Raw genomic sequence first — 17,505 nt, forward strand, 5'->3', positions numbered from 1 at the left:
TTTTTTTTTTTTTTTTTTTTTTTTTTTTCCCTGTCTACGTGAAGGCCAAGATCAAAGATGGCCACTCTGCTGGCCACCAGACTCCCCATCTCTGCTGTGATGTACCTATACATCAGGGGTTCGAGACAGGGCCTCTCTGTGTAGCCCTGAATGTCCTGTAACTTGTTTTGCACACCAGGCTGTAAGTCTCAAACTTATAAGAGATCTACCTGCCTCTGCATTATAGTCTCTGAAGCAGACACTATTAAGAGCCCCCTTCTGGTGATACGGAACTGGGGGACAGAAAGAACTGAACTACTGCTCTATGTTCCACCAGAATAAATGACAATGGAGGTGCAGACTCAGAAACTAACAGGTCCTGGTCCCCGAGGTCCAGTGTGAGCAGGCCCAGCTCTTAGGGACAAGAGGCACCAGCAGAACAGGACCAGCAGGAGGTCTCAGTGTGCAGCTCAGCCAAGCAGGGCTACCAGGGCCATGAAGAGCCGACTGACTCTGGCACAGGCACAGCCCACTTACTTTGACTGTACTGAGGTCCATGGGATGCTTGATGATGTCATGGTAGTCATGCAGCTCCAGCGCCTCCGCGTCCACTGGCTTGTAAAAGGGCCACGCATAGGCAGCATGCTTCTTGGACAGCATCTCCCGGAGGATGCTGTCACAGTGCCGCAGGTGCTCGGACAGTTTTCCCTTTTTACCCGCATGCTGTGGGACCTCACCATCTTCTAGGTCCTTCTTGGGAGGTTTGATGGGGCGGCCCCCACTCTCCCTTCGGGCCACTACCTTGGCTTGCTTGGGCTCTGAAAGTGGCGGGGGAGACTCACTCCGGCTGGCAGTGATGGCGGACGTTGTGGGTGTAGTTGTGTCTGCTTTCCGCTTCACGCCCTTTTTCTGTGACAACAAAGTACCAGTGAACTCCAGCAACAAGGAAGTGCACAGGGAGATGTGTCACATGGCTGCTACACCTCCAGAGTGCAGACCGCCTGCCAGGTGCCAAGCTAGCGACCACATGCAGGGTCTTGTTTCCTTCTCAGCTGTCCCCACAGTACAGAAGACACCGAGGCTCAGAGGGGCCAGGCCCAGGGCCCAAGGTCACACAGCTGGCCGTGGTGAGGCTCAGACTCTCCCTGTCAGCCCTGAGGATTCAGCCATCCAGGTGGGTGAGCGTGCCACTGACCTGAGCAGCATGAGGAGCTACAGGGAATTCACCCAACATCTAAGAAGCACCATAGACTGGTGCCAGGGACAGGAACTCCCTGCTTTAAAGACCAAGAAGAAAGTGCCAAACCAGGCCCTGAGCAGGTGCTTCAAGGACAGACACAAATCGAGCAGAAGGAGGGGAGGCAGGAGGAGCATTCCAGGCTAGATGGGTGGGGGCAGCCTGACCAGGAGACATGAAGCAGCCACAGCAGTTAGAGGCCAAGAGACTCCAAGGGCTGTAGGCATGGACGGATCAGGACTCTATCTGGAAGGCACAGGCAGTACAGAGGGCCCAGAAGGTGTCACAGCCTTCCACGGGTGCGCGTGGAGCTGACTGCTCATAGCAGACACACATGTAGTCTCTGCCAAGGGACCTGAGGGGGTAAAGGGGTCTCTGCCACAGCCTGAAGAGCCCAACAAATAGGTATGGCCACTGAATTAGGAACAGGACTCGGTATATACTGAGACCTGCTCAGCGGGTTCCTCTGAGTTGCTTGGCCAGATGACAGCAACAGAACCTGCCGTGGACAGCCCCCTAGTTATTTCCCCAGCCAAGCTGCCACCCTCAGGCTGACAGGGGCACAAGCTGGCCATCCAAAAACATTTGATGGACACCTACAGGATGGCAAGCACCAAGCACGAGCTGCATAGGACCTGGGGTGGGAGGGCAAACTCGATGTGGCAAACAGCCTGGCCAGGCGCGCCACCGGGAAGTGCAGGCAGTGAAGGCCACAGGGGGAGGGAAGGCAACGGAGGTGGCATTTTACCTTGGGAGAGCCATTTAACCCCTGAGCGCCCGTTTCCTCATCTGTAAGAGAGGGGACTACTGCCTGCCCCAGAGGGTCGCTGTGAGGATCAAATTGAAGAAGATAACACACATGAGTGCCTGCTGTGGGCCCTACTTAAAGTGGAGACTTAATAGGCCTGGTCAACCCCACACCTCACAGTCTCCACTCCACCTATGCCCAAGTAGGGCCTGGCCAGAGCAGGACAGTGTCCACTGTGGAAACGCCCAGCAAACAAGGGACAACTGTGCAGGCCCCTACGAATCCAGGCTGGTGTCACTGGCCATCACCCCCTTAGAGATGACCAGAGATGATCTGACCCATACTGCTCTCACTATTGCCCACACCTTCTCCACCTTCCCCAACCAGGCCAAAGAAGCTTGGGTGCAAGTCCAGCTCGGCCAGCACCAGCCATGTGACCTCCACCCCTGAGCCTCGGTCTTCTTGTCTGTGCAGAAAACCTTTCCAAACAGCTGGACCTGGAAAGACAGCAGAGCTCCCACCTGCCCCAGAGCTGCCCCTGCTTCAGAAACTTTAGGGAGCTTGGACCCCCCCAAATGACTTCCTCACCAGATAGCTATGCAGGCCTTGGGGAAGCTCACCTTGACTACAGGCGGTGTGGGAGGGACCACAGGGACGATGGGTGTCGCAGGAGGAGGTGGTGCAGCAGGTGGGGGGACTGGAACTGACGTGACATTTGCAGTGATGGTTGGTACAGGGGTGGCGGCAATGACGGGTGTCTGGGATACGGTGGGGGGTATGTTCTGGAAGGGGGTTGCTGGGGAGACCGAAGACACAGCTGCCACTTGTTGTGAACCTTCAAGGCAAGGACACGGAGCTCAATTCAGTAGGCTCTGTATTTCCAGAAGCATCTAAGATCATGCCATCCAGCCATAGCACTACGGCCTTCTGGGATGGACCAAGACACCCTAGCTAGAAGAGTCTCTCTACCTATCCTTGGGGTAGGACTTGACCCTGTTGCCTGGACACTGTTCACTGAGTTAGCCAGCTCTGGGTCTATAGCTAACTAACTGACGACCCAGGATCCAGCCATCCTCACACCTAGCTCCCTTTCAGCCACCCCTGCCCAGTCAGTGATTCTATCTGACACATCTCTAATCAATACCCATTCTCAGACGTGGTTGGCCCCCCAGATGGGCCCAGCACTCTAGATAAGGATCACCTTGACTCTCCAGCCAAGAGAGCAACTCCTCTAAACCAGGCAGCAAGTCAAGCCAAGCCAAGCCAAGCCAATGCTAAGATCAATAAAAACAGGTGTAAAATGTGGGGGGACGGACAGACGTGACAGCAGCTACAGAGATATCCTCTCTGGCCCAGGCAGGCCACCTCTCAGATACAGCTAAGGACACACCACACGCCAAGCTTATGACACCTGTCCTACCTGTCAGACAACAGTCAAAACTTAGAGGGATCAGAGGAGCCCCAGCAACCCCTCCACTCACAGCCTCAGCAGAGAACGCCTGTGTTCCCTCCCTCCCTCCCTGCCTGCCTGCCTGCCTGCCTTCTTTTACCTGCATTTTGGGCTCCTGCAGCTGGCTTCCGGCCTTTGCCCTTTGGAGCAGGGGGCAATAGTTCAACTTCCTCCTGAGGCATCTGGGCCACTTTCTGCAGAAAGATTTTCTCTAAGGCCTGGGCCATTAGCACTATATCATCTGTGGGCTGAAGACAGAGAACCCAGGTCACTCACTGGGAAAGGAGTTGTGCACTTGCAAAACAACACTGTGGGTTAGGGTTCAAGAAAGCACTTTGTTAAGAGACTTGTCATGGAGGGAGGACAAGATTATTTTTCAATTTGGAAGATCTGAGAAGAATGCAAAGTATAAAAACAGCCTTCATGGGGCTGGAGAGATGGCTCAGTGGGTAAAAGCACTGACTGCTCTTCCGGAGGTCGAGTTCAAATCCCAGCAACCAGGTGGTGGCTCACAACCACCCGTAATGAGATCTGATGTCCTCTTCTGGTGTGTCTCAAGTTAGCTACAGTGTACTTACATATAATAAATAATCTTTACAAAAACAAACAAACAAACAAAAAAACAAAACAGCCTTCACCCAGAAGAGAAAAGAAGTTTCTACAGCTTGACAGTAACACCTTTCCTGCATTCACGAAGCTAAGAGACCAAATCCCCAAGTTGGGTCCCCTGTGACTCTGGCCATTCATTCCAGCACTGACCACTTTGCAGAAGTTCCAAGTCAAAGTGCTTTGTGTAACAGCTTGGGTGGCTGCCCACAGGTCTCAGCCTACTTAACTGCCTCTCCTCCTGATGGTAGGCTGAACCCCTACTTTTGCACTTTTAGGGTTCCTAAGGTTGGGGACCTGGGACAGAGCCTGTGAACTGTGTCAGTATCCTCTGGAAGCTGTCCAGTTTCCACTGACCCCCAGCAGACCACTAAAATGGCACAGGAACTCACTGACCACAGAATGCTAGGGTTTGCCTACTGTGAGCCTGAGAACCCTGGCAGAGGGCCTAGGCTCACAGGTCATCATAGTCATACCATGGACCTGAGCCCCCCCAGTGCTGAAATTGCTCCCTCAAGCAGCTTTGGAGCCCCGTGACTTGTGTCTCACCTTATTATAAATATAACAGTTTGTAAACATGGTGTTGAAGTCCTGCATACACTCACTGGCACTCCAATAATAATTATTTTCTAGTCTCTTCTTGATAGTCCCCATGTCCATTGGGTTTTTTATTATTTTATGATAATCCTAGGAAAGAGATGTTCAGAAGTGTTACTCATATAGCCAATGTTACTCTCACACTTCCCAAGAACAGCAAAGTCCTCCCCCGCCAGCTGGGTCCCAGGGGCCCGAGAGCAGGAGGGCCACGTGGTCTGAGGAGACTCTTGACCAGTCCTCCTTGGCAAACTCTTACCAAACCTGTCCCCACAGGTTTCTCTAGCTGGGGCAGAGCTTGAGCGGCCCACATGCAGAGAGAGCCAAACTCCCTCTGATTCTAAACCTACAGGTGTCCAGGGACCAAGGTGTGCACAGAAGCAAAGGTATAAAGTTCCTGTACAGGACTTCTCATTACAGCTGTTCAGGTATGTCCATTTGTGCTCAGATAAATCTAAGTGTGCACTGAAAGGACTGTCATCTGGAAGATGCCGAACACCAGGCATTGACTGTTAAGTAAGCACGGCAAGTGGCCAGAGGCAGAGACCCTAGCGCAAGAAATAAAGACTTGAGTGGCCCTCTGCCCTGGGCCCCAACATCCTCCAGCCCAGTGGTTCTCAATCTTTCTAATGCTGTGACCCTTTAATACAGTGCCTCATATCATGGTGATTCCCCCCCCACACACACACACACAAGCCATAAAATCATTTTCCTTGCTACCTCATAGCTAAACTTTTGCTATTATGAACCATGTATGAATATCTGTTTTCTGGTGACCCCTGTAAAAGGGTTGTTTGCCCCCGAGACCCGCTGCTCTAGCCCCTTCCTTGTATTCTTTCACCATGGAGGCTGTAGGTTCTCCCCATTTCTTGTACTAGGGGCAACCACCTTGCCAGACCGCTGGCTTCTGAGGCAGCACCTACTATATCTCAGACACCACCTTTGGGCAGGATTTCCAGGAGTGGGCTAAGGGCCACTCACAGGCAGGTTCAGCTTGATTGCATCCACAGGCTGGTAGAAAGGCCAGGCAAACTGATGTTTCCAGAGTGTCTTCACCACTACATTCTGCATGTACTGCAGTTGGTTAGTCTTTCGGCCGGGCTTGCTGGGGTTGGAGACCTCAGGTGGGGGAGGGTTCACAGGGCCCGGGACAGCCGGGATCCCCGTGGGGGCAGCCGCTGTAGTAGTGGACATCCTCTGGCAGCTTAGTCACTTGCTGTCACAGCAGCAGCTCAAAGAGGCGCTCCTCGTAGAGGCTTGGCATCCCATTGCTGGGCCCAATCAGGCACCTGCAGAAGAAAGCAGAGAAGCTATCTATCACTTAGAGCCTCCACCCGAGCAAGGACACAGCCTCCCCTACCACCTTGATGCGTAGCTGTGGCATTCCTCAGAGCCACCCTAGCCGTGGCTCTTCTACCTGGGAAAAATGCATGAGTCACCAGCTCCCAGAAAAGGGGGCGGGGAGAATACGAAGGACCAAGTTACTTTCAGTTCCCAGCCACCCTGAGTGACTGGGACTGGCTCAATTCTACCAGACCCTTAACTACTGGGCTGTGGCTATGTTTTGAACAATTCAGGCTTAGAGAACAACATGTATCCAACAGCTTAGCTAAGAGATGAGCAACAACTGAAGTTTGCAGACTTAAACCTAGCACAGAGTTGGGGCCCTGAGCAGGGCATGGCATGAGGTTCTAATGTAACCAGGAGAACCAGCTGGGGTTTGTGATGGTGGCAGGCTGTGACATGCCTGTCCCTCATCCAATCAGAATGGTGAAAGGGGGTGAACCCAACCTGTGGTCCTCTTCTATATCCCACCTGTGTGTTCAGTCCCTGAACACGATACATTCTGCCACTTCATAATCCCCTAGTCTAGATGTCAGAAATGCTGACCACATTCAGAGCTGTTCACGACAGTTCTGCAAATACATGAGAAGCCAGGACCACGAGAAAAGCAAGGGTAATGTACAATCCTGGTAGCATGCAGGGTGTCCCTGCTCCACAGAGGCCTGCTAGAGCTCTTCTAGCGCACCTCCACTGCATAGTGTCCCTGCTGCTCAGCACGGATGCTGGGGCACCACACAGCACAAACTCTACCATGAGGGTGTTGTAATAGTAGAGGCAGTGTGTACGCCTTTAATCCCAGCACTCGGAAGGCAGAGGCAGGCGGATTTCTGAGTTCGAGGCCAGGCTGGTCTATAAGGTGAGTTCCAAGCCGGGCGTGGTGGCGCACGCCTTTGATCCCAGCACTCGGGAGGCAGAGGCAGGCGGATTTCTGAGTTCGAGGCCAGTATGGTCTACAAAGTGAGTTCCAGGACAGCCAGGGCTACACAGTCGAAAAACAAAAGTAGAGGCAGCATGAAGTAAGACTACTGTGTACTTTATGAGAAGGGCACGCTGTCAGGGGCTACAACAGGGGTGCCTTACAGGAACATATACCATTACCCCAACACTCAAATCCCTTGCAGCCTGTGGGAGGTAGCAGAAAACCCAAGTGTGTGCTGCTGACATAGGCACAACCACAGCCTAAGACCCCTGGCGGAGGCAAAGCCATACCCACTCCTTCAGAAGAGGAGTATCCAAGCCGTCTTCTCGTCCGTGTGTACAGAAAACCTTCTCCCTCAGATACTTAAGTCACTCTCTTACAGTACCTAAACCCGTGTCCTCGACCCAGCCATGTATCATAAAGCCTGCGACAACCCCACCTGCCTGTTCAACCGTCCACAACAAACATGCTGACTTTCCAGGGTGCTACAGCTTCTCCCTCAAAGGGCCCAGCCCACCTGACTTCCAGCTATTTTCTTGTCTGCCTGTCCTTTCTTCAGTCCTTTGATGCCCTCAGTCAGATCTGTCCCTAGGATAGTTGCAAGAGCTTAGCAGCTATCTCCCAAGGAGAAAGCCGGGCAGCACTGTGTGTGTACTCCGAACCCACTTCCACTGGTGAAGGCTTAGCATGAGTTCCACACTGCACGTGGGGCCTATCTGTGAACCTGGTGTCTTCCAGACTTTCCTATGTGCTTCTGCTTATCACACAGCATTGGTTCAAAGGGACACCCAGAGGTGAGATGTCCAGTCTACTCTAGGACCAGTGGTCCTCAGATCACTTGAGGGACCTTAAAGTCTCACCACAAAGACTGTAAATGCTGCAATCTGAAGCTCTTTTGGAGAAGGCTGGGTGCTAAACATGTGGTGTCGTAGACTCTCAGCAGGTTCCACTCCCTCCACCGCAGCTCAGGGTACATCAGACATGTGTCAGCAGCCAAGCCACTCTTACTGCCCACCCTGTATTCAGAAAGTGCTTCTGAGCATCTGGGGTGCCAGTCGTATCTGCGCTGAGACTCTCCAGGTATCCTCAGTACCCACAGTGTGCCACTTCACAGGCCCTAGAATCACCACACCTAGCACACACAGCCCCAGGGGGAAAGCAGCCCTCCAACCTGGGCCAACAGCCATGAAGCTATGTCCTCCCTCCCCTGTAGACCAAAGGCTACCAAGGCATAAGCCTGGGCTGTCTACCCACCAGGATGTCATTTCTCCCTTCACACTTCTCACTGGGATCATCAGACTGTCAGGCCCTACACGAAGGAGGTAACCTTGCTAAAATGGATCAAGTCATTTGTAGGTTCAAAACTCTCCTAACTCCACACTAACCAAGGGAGCCTGAGGCGACAGGGCCCTGGAACGTGTAGCTGCTGTAGCCCCATTGGCCTTCAGTAGACTCGTGCTCTCAAGGCCTCCTTGGAACTTACAGAAACCTAAACAGCATGAGGTTGCCGGGTGGATGTTGTAATTCATTCTTGCTACCTGAAAGCTTCATGGTGTGTCCTTTATCTCCCATGGGGCCGTCAGCTTGGAGTTAAGCACTCAGGGCTCAGGCAACACAAGCTGGCCATGGCCAGTGTAGGACTGGAAGCTGATGCTCTCATATAGTTTATGAGATTCCTAGGAACAAAGGCTGGTCCTGCTACTGTGTAGGTCTGGAGAGCCAGGTCATGAGAATGAATCTGACCTGGGGGACCCATCACACTGAAAGGGCTGAGGTTGCAGAAAGGCCGCCTCTGAGGAAGGCAGATGGTCATAGTCCTCTCCATACCCAGGTCCTGGAACCTACCTCCTAAAGGTGCCCTAATGCCTAGGATGGAGACGAGCAGGGTGACAGCAGGGTGCGGTTCGGGGACTGTGGGAGAGCTCTGATGCCTAGTTCCCAGGACCACTAGAGACAGAGGCTAAGAGATAGGATCCCAACCATTAAGGACCTAAGCTCCCTGGCCTAGGTGGACATCTGACTCAGTCCCATCCCTAGGGACTAAGTCAGATGTTCACATACTCCCCTTCAAAGAACACTCAGTCTGGCATGCCTGGGCTGCAGGGTCCACTGTAAGCCTAGCCTGACCTTCCCTCATCAATGCCTAGCAACCCTCAACCAACCAGACAGCAGTGCTGAGTGAACCAGACACCAGAACCTGAGAAGAAAGGAGAGTCATGGACCTCCTTGAAAGCCATTTCCCACGGGAGAAGCAGCTTGTTTGCTCAAGCTCTCTCCCACTCTTCCCCTCACCCCTCTCTCTGTATGTTTTTTTTTCCCCCCAAAAACATGGCTTCTCTGTGTAGTCTAGAACTGGCTCTGTAAGCCAGGCCAACCTCAAACTCAGACTCTGCCTACCAATGCTGGGATTAAAGGTGTGGTTAAAGGCCACCACCCAGAAGAGGAGCGGCCTTCTGACCCCATGGTGGATCCGAACTGCTCATCAGGATGGAGGCTTGGGGAGCAGCTGAGGCTTCTAACCCTTCCTTCCTTTTTTTGTTTTGGCTCACTATGTAGCTCAGGCTGGCTGATCCTATGATCTACCTCTTGTTGGGTCACATGTTTTGACTGCTAAACTAGTGGACACAGTACTTACTCTACAGGGATGAGAGTCCTCCCATGCAGATCCCTAGCCCCAGGCCTAAGGGAACACCCCAATCAAACATCACCTTCTGTGGTTGGGGGAGGCCAAATGGTCAAGGGCCTGTTGCTAAGAGCTTTTGAATAAGGGCAGTGATCTTGCAGAAGGAAGGTTGTGGTACCCAGGGCCGACTTTCTTTTTTTTTTAAGATTTATTTATTTATTATAAGTACACTGTAGCTATCTTCAGATACTCCAGAAGAGGGAGTCAGATCTTGTTACGGATGGTTATGAGTCACCATGTGGTTGCTGGGATTTGAACTCCAGACCTTCGGAAGAGCAGTCGGGTGCTCTTACCCACTGAGCCATCTCACCAGCCCCTGGGGCCAACTTTCATACAGACCTCTGGATCCCCTTGCTTTGCCCTCCAGGCTCCATTCTGTAATTCAGGAAGCAGGCTTGGGTTAAGGTGTGCTACTCAGGACTGAGCCCACAGGACTGAGCATGTGCCTTGAACATGTTTGCTGAAACCCTTACTGGAGAGGCACATGCTTCTTTTCTCTTAGGGGCTTGCACTGCACAGTCCATGAATCAGAATATCTGGAGCCTGATGGCATGATGCAAGAAGCAGAAGACAGATGGAGGTCTGGACAAATCAGACTTCCCCGGCAGCAACAGTGAGACCTGAGGACCACTTCCTTCAAAAAGCTGAGGCAGGGAGCAACGGCCTCGGGTAGGCTAGCTAGGACTAGGCTAGCTAGGACTAGAGCTAACGAAGAACACCAAAGAGACTTCAGGGCATTTCTAACCCACAAAATCTCCCGAGCCCCACCTGCCTCCAGAAAAGGCATGAGGGGCTCTAGGGTGCCTTGGGGTTGCTCTGTGGTTGAGGTGCAGATAGATGGTCCTGCATATTTGGTACCCATGGGTCTGGAAACCAGTCCTCTAGATGCCAGTCCAAAGAGGTGCACACACAGGATGGCAGAGCCTCACACAGTAAAGCAGCTAGCTGGTGGGGCACGGCATTGACCACCCAGCCCCACTGACAGCCAATGAATGCCAGACAGCTCTTTACTGCAGCAGCCCCCAGGGGCCACCCTCCTGCCTGCTGCTGATCCTGACACAGAAGTGGCAAACCTTCTAAAGACTGGTCTTCAGAAGCTGCAGAATGTCACTGATACTCACAGCTACTGCTTCAGCCAGGCACAACAGAGATGGAACCTGTATCTCATGGACAAAACAAGGGTTAAGCCCTCACTGAGGCCCACCTCCCCACGCCTGCCACTCTGCAGAGTCTGACTTCTCAAGAGCCCTGGAATCCCCTTACTTGGGCCTCCAGGACAGCACAAGACTCCTACCATGGGCAAGACCTCAGGCAAGTACGTGTGAAAGTCCATCTGAGGAGGTATTAGCCTCAAGAGGATGTGAAACCACCCAATGTGGAAACTCAGACAGACCACAGAGGCCCACAAATACCAGAGGAAACCTGGAGCGTCTCTATTGAGATGATGGAGGAACACCTGAATGCTGCGGGGGCCACCCAGAAAGTGTGGAGCTAACTCATACCTTACACTGATGACAGCCTCCTCACCACACCAAGGAAAGGCAAGAAAGGCCTAGAGTCCCAACTCTCCATTCACTCTCCCCTACAAACCCACTCAGGACAGAGGACAGGAAGGGAAGGCCTTAACCCTGCAGAGTTCCCAGGCTCACTGCATGGCTTCAGGCAGGACACCTCCCCCCTCCCCAGGCCGAAGAATGAAAGCAGAAATCCAGCCTTTAAGTCCAAAGGACAAGTCAGCAAAGGTGAAAGGCCAAGGCTCAGGGGCCCTGGACAGATACAGAGGGGGTAGGAGGAGCCTGCAATTTTAATCACCATGAAAAACACCCAGAAAGTTCAATGCAACTTAAGAGCTTTCTCTTGTCAACCTACAAGCTGTGGGGCTCAGGTCTCCCCACTCTCCAAGCAAGCACTACTGGACAGAAAGGACATGAGGGCCAGCACCTACTACATACAACCCAGCCTTCAGGCTTGGCAAAGGTCAGCTCCATAGCTACTCACGCGAGCACACAGTACCTTTCCCTATGCTAACGCTGAAGCAAAGCAGCCCCTGGGCAGCTGCCAGACTTTGGAAGCATATCTAGCCTGGGAAGCCTTTCTTGGACCCCAGGGAAGAAGCCTCTACTCTGAGGGCTAGCTCCCTGGGAAGGGAAGGCTGGTCATGTGTGTGGGAGAGTCAGGAAGGAGCAGGGCCATTCCAGCTCCCAGAGACTCCAAAAGGTCTAAGTGGTGGAGAGGCAGGGGCCATGCTCAGGGACTTACAGCTGGGGATGGCTGAGATCTGCAAAAAGTGGCCCCAGGGCACATTCGGGGAGGAAGCAGCGCAGACACAGATAATGAAGGGGTTGACGAGGCTGCATGGGTCATGAGAATAGAAAGAAAGCAATACAGGGCCTGCCCACATCTTAACAGGGGACTCAAAAGTGTAGGACCTTAGCGGGCCACACACTGCTCCACCAGCCTCAAGATGCCTTCTCACTCAGGAGACAGAGGCAGAGGCAGGAGGAGCTCTGTGAGTTTGAGACCAGCCTGGACTACATTGAAAGTTCCAGGACAGCTAGGGCTCTGCATAGTTAGTCTCCATTGCTACCCACAAAAAGAGGCTGTTTTTTTGTGATAAGCAAGAGCCATACTCAAGTTCGCCATATCTCCATGCCTAGTCTTCTTACTCCCCTGGAGTCACCATAGCGCTGGAGAACCCTATATTAATGGGTCCCTCCTTACACTGGGTATCTGAGTCCCTGGAACCCTAGTAGTCCAAGTTTAGCCCTAGGTCCTTGCTGCTAGTGCCAATACATTGGTGGGCATCCCATGAACTTAAGGAGCCACTCAGATGTGGACAACAGAGACCTATTATTGAGGCCCAGGCAGGAGGAGCCAGAGCCAGGATCCAAGAGAACCATCTACCTAGATTCACCACAGTCCCCGTGAACTCTCTCAACAGTGCTGCAGGCTGCTGCCTTCACACTGGCATACCTACCAGCTAAGTGTCCTGGGAAGGGCCACCCTAGTGTTGGCCCTCCAAGCCTGGGGAAACAGATCTGTTAGGGCTGGGCCAGCTTCTGTGACAGACAGAGCCAACTGTTCATTACAGTGAGGCCTGGGGAAGAACACAGTTTGGAGCCTCAAGGCAGACAGGGGCCTGTATGGGGCCTCCCTGGCCACTGTGGACTCTCCTGAGTACCACTGCCTGACCTTCACCTGCTAGGGAGCCCTAGCCAGCACCCCAAGCTCACCCTGGTCTTATCACACCTGCTTCTAACAGCTGCCTGGCCCTGTCTGGCAGGAGACTCAATTCTGAAAGAACACACCCCATCCCAGGAAGGGTCAGCTCTGTTGAACCCATGGCTGTCCTATGGAAAGGCACATAAGGCTCAGTAGCTGCAGCTGTCACCAGTCACCACACCTCTTACTTCCAACTGTCGCCACAGCCCCAGGCTCTTAGGCCTTGGTGTCTCATACCCCAGCAGTCCACCCAAGGAAACTAAGCTTCTCTTCGTCTGGAGACTGGCCTCTGAATCACCACAGCGTAGTCACCCTACACTTACACTCTTCTAAGGACATTTAACCTGCAGAGGGAAGGTAACTCATGCACTCAGGACTTACAATGAGTCCCAGTACCTTTGCAGGGAGCCCCTGAAGTGGCCCATCATGCACTAAGGCTCAGGAAGCCTGATACTACACTGAACAGCAGAACACTGCAGAACAAAGCTGGGCAGCAGGCCCACCCAGCACCTGGATGTTGGGTCATGGAAGAAACACTCTCCTGTTGGGCTGCATGACAAAAGGCTAACTCAAGGCCTGATTTTCAGGGGTGTCAACCAAAGTTCCCAAGGGTTGCCACCTTGTCTTTTCCACCTCCTCTCAGGGGCTAGGACAGGAGGGTCAATGCAACTATTCACAGCCCAGCGGCTCAACTACCACCTCTTCCATCTTCCACCCACCCAGCCAGTCAGCCAAGAGCAAGAGAAGGCCACCGCCTCAATCAGCCCTTATTCCCAAGTGTCTCCCCAAGTGCCTCCCTCATCCAACCTGGAGGCCCGGAGGAACCCCTTTCATTAGACCACACAGGAAGGAAGGCTGAGAAATGTGGTTTGGGAGGCCACAAGGATAAGAAACACATGATCAGGTGGTCAGAAGGTCAGGAGCCCAGGGGTACCACCACGCCCTGTTCTCAGACCACTAAAGACATGCTCCACATCTACCAAAACCAGACTGAGGCAGAGCTAAGAATGCTAAGCACCACAAGGGCACCTGTCCTGAGTCCCGTGGTCTGCATCTGCCCTGGCTCCTGGACCCTGGGTCAGCTCTCCAGAGCTCTATTTAGTGGGTAGCCAGGGGCTGAGTGGTAACTCACCTTACCCTCAGTCTATCAGGCTGCACTATCTAGGGGAGGACATTACCTGAAGAGCTCAGTCAACTTCTCTTCTCTCTGCCGTAAGCTCTATCTCTGCCATAGGCTATAGGGCAGGCACAGCAGAGACACAGTAAAGTCCAATGGCAGGAGTTGGGTGCCCAATGCAATGCAACTGCACCCAAGCAAGTTATCACAGGTATACAAGCAGAACTCACACAATGTACACAAGCAGCTGAGGCCATCCCACACCTAAGACCTGTGGTTAATGCCTATGACCTAAACCTGACTACAGATCCCACCAGGATCCTCCTCTATAGGTCACACACAGTGTCTGGGTATGACTTCTGGAAATGTCCAGACACGGGTCAGGAAGCCCAACTTCCAATGCCACTGGGAGTTGGTTAGGGACCCTTGGACATCCCAGCATCCACATGACACTTCTGAGCAGCTAGAAGCCCCTCCTTCTCCAGTCCCCGTCTTATTAGGATATGATAGCCTCTGTGGGGCTCTGGGCGGGGGTGGGGAGGCCCTTCCCCAAAATATATGTCCAGGTCAAGGTCATCAGGCCATATGGAGACAGAGAGACCAGAGCCAACAGTACTGAACTGCCAGAACCAGAGCTAGAGCCACATACACAGCATGAACCCAGATCTACTCCAACCCAGAGGCCTACAAAGAGACTACCAACCTGTGAGCACTGACAATGGGGCACATTCCCCTGCAAGAGAACCCACCAACACTAAGACAGCTGGGTGTCCTATAGAGCAGCAGTAACCACAAATAGACAAAGAGGGTACCACATGTCAAATGAACTGCAAACAGCAGCCCCCAGGTGCAGGGGATAGCTTTGTGAGGACTCCACAAGCTTCAAGGCTGTCCTGTGGGAAGGAGTACTGCTTGCTTAACTTCATATTACCTTCTGAATCGTGGAGGTCTCCACTGGATCCTGTTTCCCCACTCATAGTTCCCCGTGGCTCTTCCTTCTAAGGTGAGATCTGGATAACCCCACTTATCTGAACAGTGGGTAGCACTTGTGACCTTGGGCCACCCTCCCCTGGGAAGGCTCTGACACAGTAAACCAGGAAGTGGACAAGGTAACCCTGAGAGCCCCTGGGGGCACAGCTCCAGGCTTAGAGAAGCCAGAGCAGAGGCAGGCCAGGCAGGGCCTTCCCTTTCAGCACTCCCCCATTTTCACCGTCTAAGGGAAGGAGGGCACTTTTACAAGTTCCATCCCTTATTATAAGCTCATTTCCAAAACAGGATACTGCACTGTAGAAAGCAGTTACTCTTTGTGAAAATAAGCCTGGCACCTCCTAAAAGTAAAATAAAATAAAGTAAATAGATATATAGGTAGAGAAATGAACGAATTGGCACACCCCCTGGTCATCCACCCTGCAAAAGCTTTTCAATGCCTCTCTCCTGAAGTCCCCGGATGTGGGGCTAGGACTGGATCACCACAGATTCCTGGTGCCTTGCTAAAGCAGTGGACCCAGAGTTTATAAGCAAGGTCAGGAAGAAATTATCCCCACCTCCTGAACTGTCAGGCTTGTACCTCACCTCTCCTGATCTATAGCCAACAGTGCACATCAAGGCCTCAGACAGAACAAACAGCAAACAGGCCTCTATTTGCAAATGAGAGGCCACACTCAGGGCCACTCAAAAAAGGTCACTGGGGCTTGGGGCTTGATCCTTGGAGTCCTTCCTTCCCTGGAAAGCCTGTGAGGAACTCACTTCAGGCAGCACAGCAGAGATCTCAGCTCTCTTTCAGGGACCCCCCCCAATAATGCACGCCACTAAGAAAGTGCAAAACAAAAGGGGGGGACAACAACCAGCTTGTCCTCATGGGGTGAGGGGGACAGGACCTGAGCCCTTGCAATTCTCTCATTTCTCTTCCTGCACCCAGTCCCATGTTAGCCACTGAAGAACACAAGAATGACCTCAGAGACACAAACTTATACAGTTAAGTTTAAGGTAGAGAAACACCAGCTGTGCACTTATTTCAGGTAGAAAGCTCTCGATCAAAATTGTAAAGGGCTGAGCCTTAGAACTGAGTCCTAAAGTATGAACTCACAAAGGTATGCCCCCCACCCCGGCTCTCAGTGAGCCCCCTTCCCGCTCCTTACCCCCCCCCCGCCCCAGGGCAAGAAGGCTGTTTATGGCTTCCTCGTTAGCCCTGCCCCCGTCGCAGCAACTGGTGGAGAGAACTTCCCCAAGCCGCCAGGATTTTTCACCGGGAATCCTCAAGAACCTTACATACGAGAGGCTTTGGGATGCGCATTCCTCACCCAACAAGCTTGCGTGTTATACATTAAGTAAGAAAAAGATGTGCACCCCACCCCTCCCACCTCAATCCGAATCGACCTCGCCCGGATTAAGTACTCGTTCAGGCAGATTTCAAAACATGAACTGGGTTTCCTCCTGGCCTGGCTGCAATAATCCAGTAACTCGAAAGCGCGCAAAGTCGTCTCCTGGGTCATAACTCTGCAAATGCAGCCGCCGCCCCCCAAGCCACGCCGCCGCTGCCCCACTTGCAAGGCTCGAGCGGTGTCCAGGCCCAGCCTGGCCTGCCCCGCGACGATCCGCCCTAAGTGGCGCCAGAGCGACCCTGGGCACACGGCGCGCACCTTCCCGCGCCGCGCATCCTCCGGGCAGTCCCCTTCGGAAGATGGCGGGCAGAGGAAAAGGGGAAAGGAAAAAAAAAATCCCTTCCGTGAGGGAGGGCTGGCGCAGAGAGCGCGGGCTGTGCCAAGTCCAGGCTGGGCGCTCTGACCAAGGCGACGCCTCCCAGTCCGGCCCGAGGCGACCGGCAAGCCGCGGGCGCACAGCGCAAGGCGGAGGGCAGCGGAGCCCGCGCAGTCGCCGCGACCCCGAGCAGGCGGCCGCCGCGCTTTGTTGCATCGCGGCCGCGCACAAAGGCGGCGGCCCCGGGCTCCGAGACGCGCGGGAGGCCTGCACCATGCGCTCCGGGCCGCGTTCTCTCAGCCAAGCCCGCCGTCGCCCCCGCCCCCGCCGCCGCCGCCCAGAGTGTACCAGGAAACGAGAAATAGGCGTACTTGGCCTAGGCGGCTCCAGCGCCGTCTGCTCCCGGCCCGCGCGGCCGGCTCCTCTTTGGCTCGCCGGCCCCGGCAGCATAATAGACGCGCCGGAGTTGTACAGGGCTCATGCGCTACGCCGCGGCGCCTGGCGGGAGTCGTAGTCCGCGCCCGGGCTCGCGCCAGGGCCGCCCAGGGGAGGCCGAGGCGCACGGACTACATGTCCCGGCCCCGCCGGCGCCACGCCGTGCCCCGCCCCGCGCGCCCCCGGCCGCCCGCCCCGCCGACCTGGCCTCCAGCGGGCCCGGCCTAGGGGCGCGTGGGGGCGGGGCTGGGAGGTTGCCCGCCAGGACCCGAGGCGACACTGGAACCCAGGCCGGCCCGCGCGCCTTCACTCTTGCGTTCTCAGCCACACGCAGAGAATAAGAACTGGTGGGCGGATTTCCAGAAGCCTAGGAAAGCGTGGGAAAGGCGGGAACACAGTTAGCACCCTGGGGTCACTACCCGGGCACCCCGAGGCCTTTCTCAAGCCCCGAAGGCTCACAAGCAGGGCGGCGCG

General features: G+C 54.0%; 1 protein-coding gene across 3 annotated transcripts in view; it reads right to left on the reverse strand.

Moving 5' to 3' along the window:
- Positions 1-17,143, reverse strand: part of Brd3 (bromodomain containing 3) — a 30,558-nt gene extending 13,415 nt beyond the window's left edge. The window contains exons 1-6 of one of the 3 annotated variants that reach the window (XM_021192422.2): positions 16,968-17,143; positions 5,596-5,903; positions 4,570-4,707; positions 3,515-3,662; positions 2,585-2,799; positions 517-888 (exon numbers count right to left, since the gene is read on the reverse strand). In XM_021192422.2, the coding sequence (XP_021048081.1) occupies positions 517-888; positions 2,585-2,799; positions 3,515-3,662; positions 4,570-4,707; positions 5,596-5,808 (1,086 nt within the window). In that variant the 5' untranslated portion in view covers positions 5,809-5,903; positions 16,968-17,143. Of the gene's footprint in view, positions 1-516; positions 889-2,584; positions 2,800-3,514; positions 3,663-4,569; positions 4,708-5,595; positions 5,904-16,538; positions 16,703-16,967 lie in introns of those variants that run through there. The other 2 variants (XM_021192423.2, XM_029536187.1) reach the window with 2 other exon arrangements.
- Positions 17,144-17,505: the final 362 nt, after the last annotated feature.

Source organism: Mus pahari, chromosome 3, assembly GCF_900095145.1.
Source record: "Mus pahari chromosome 3, PAHARI_EIJ_v1.1, whole genome shotgun sequence".
NCBI classification, from domain to species: domain Eukaryota; kingdom Metazoa; phylum Chordata; class Mammalia; order Rodentia; family Muridae; genus Mus; species Mus pahari.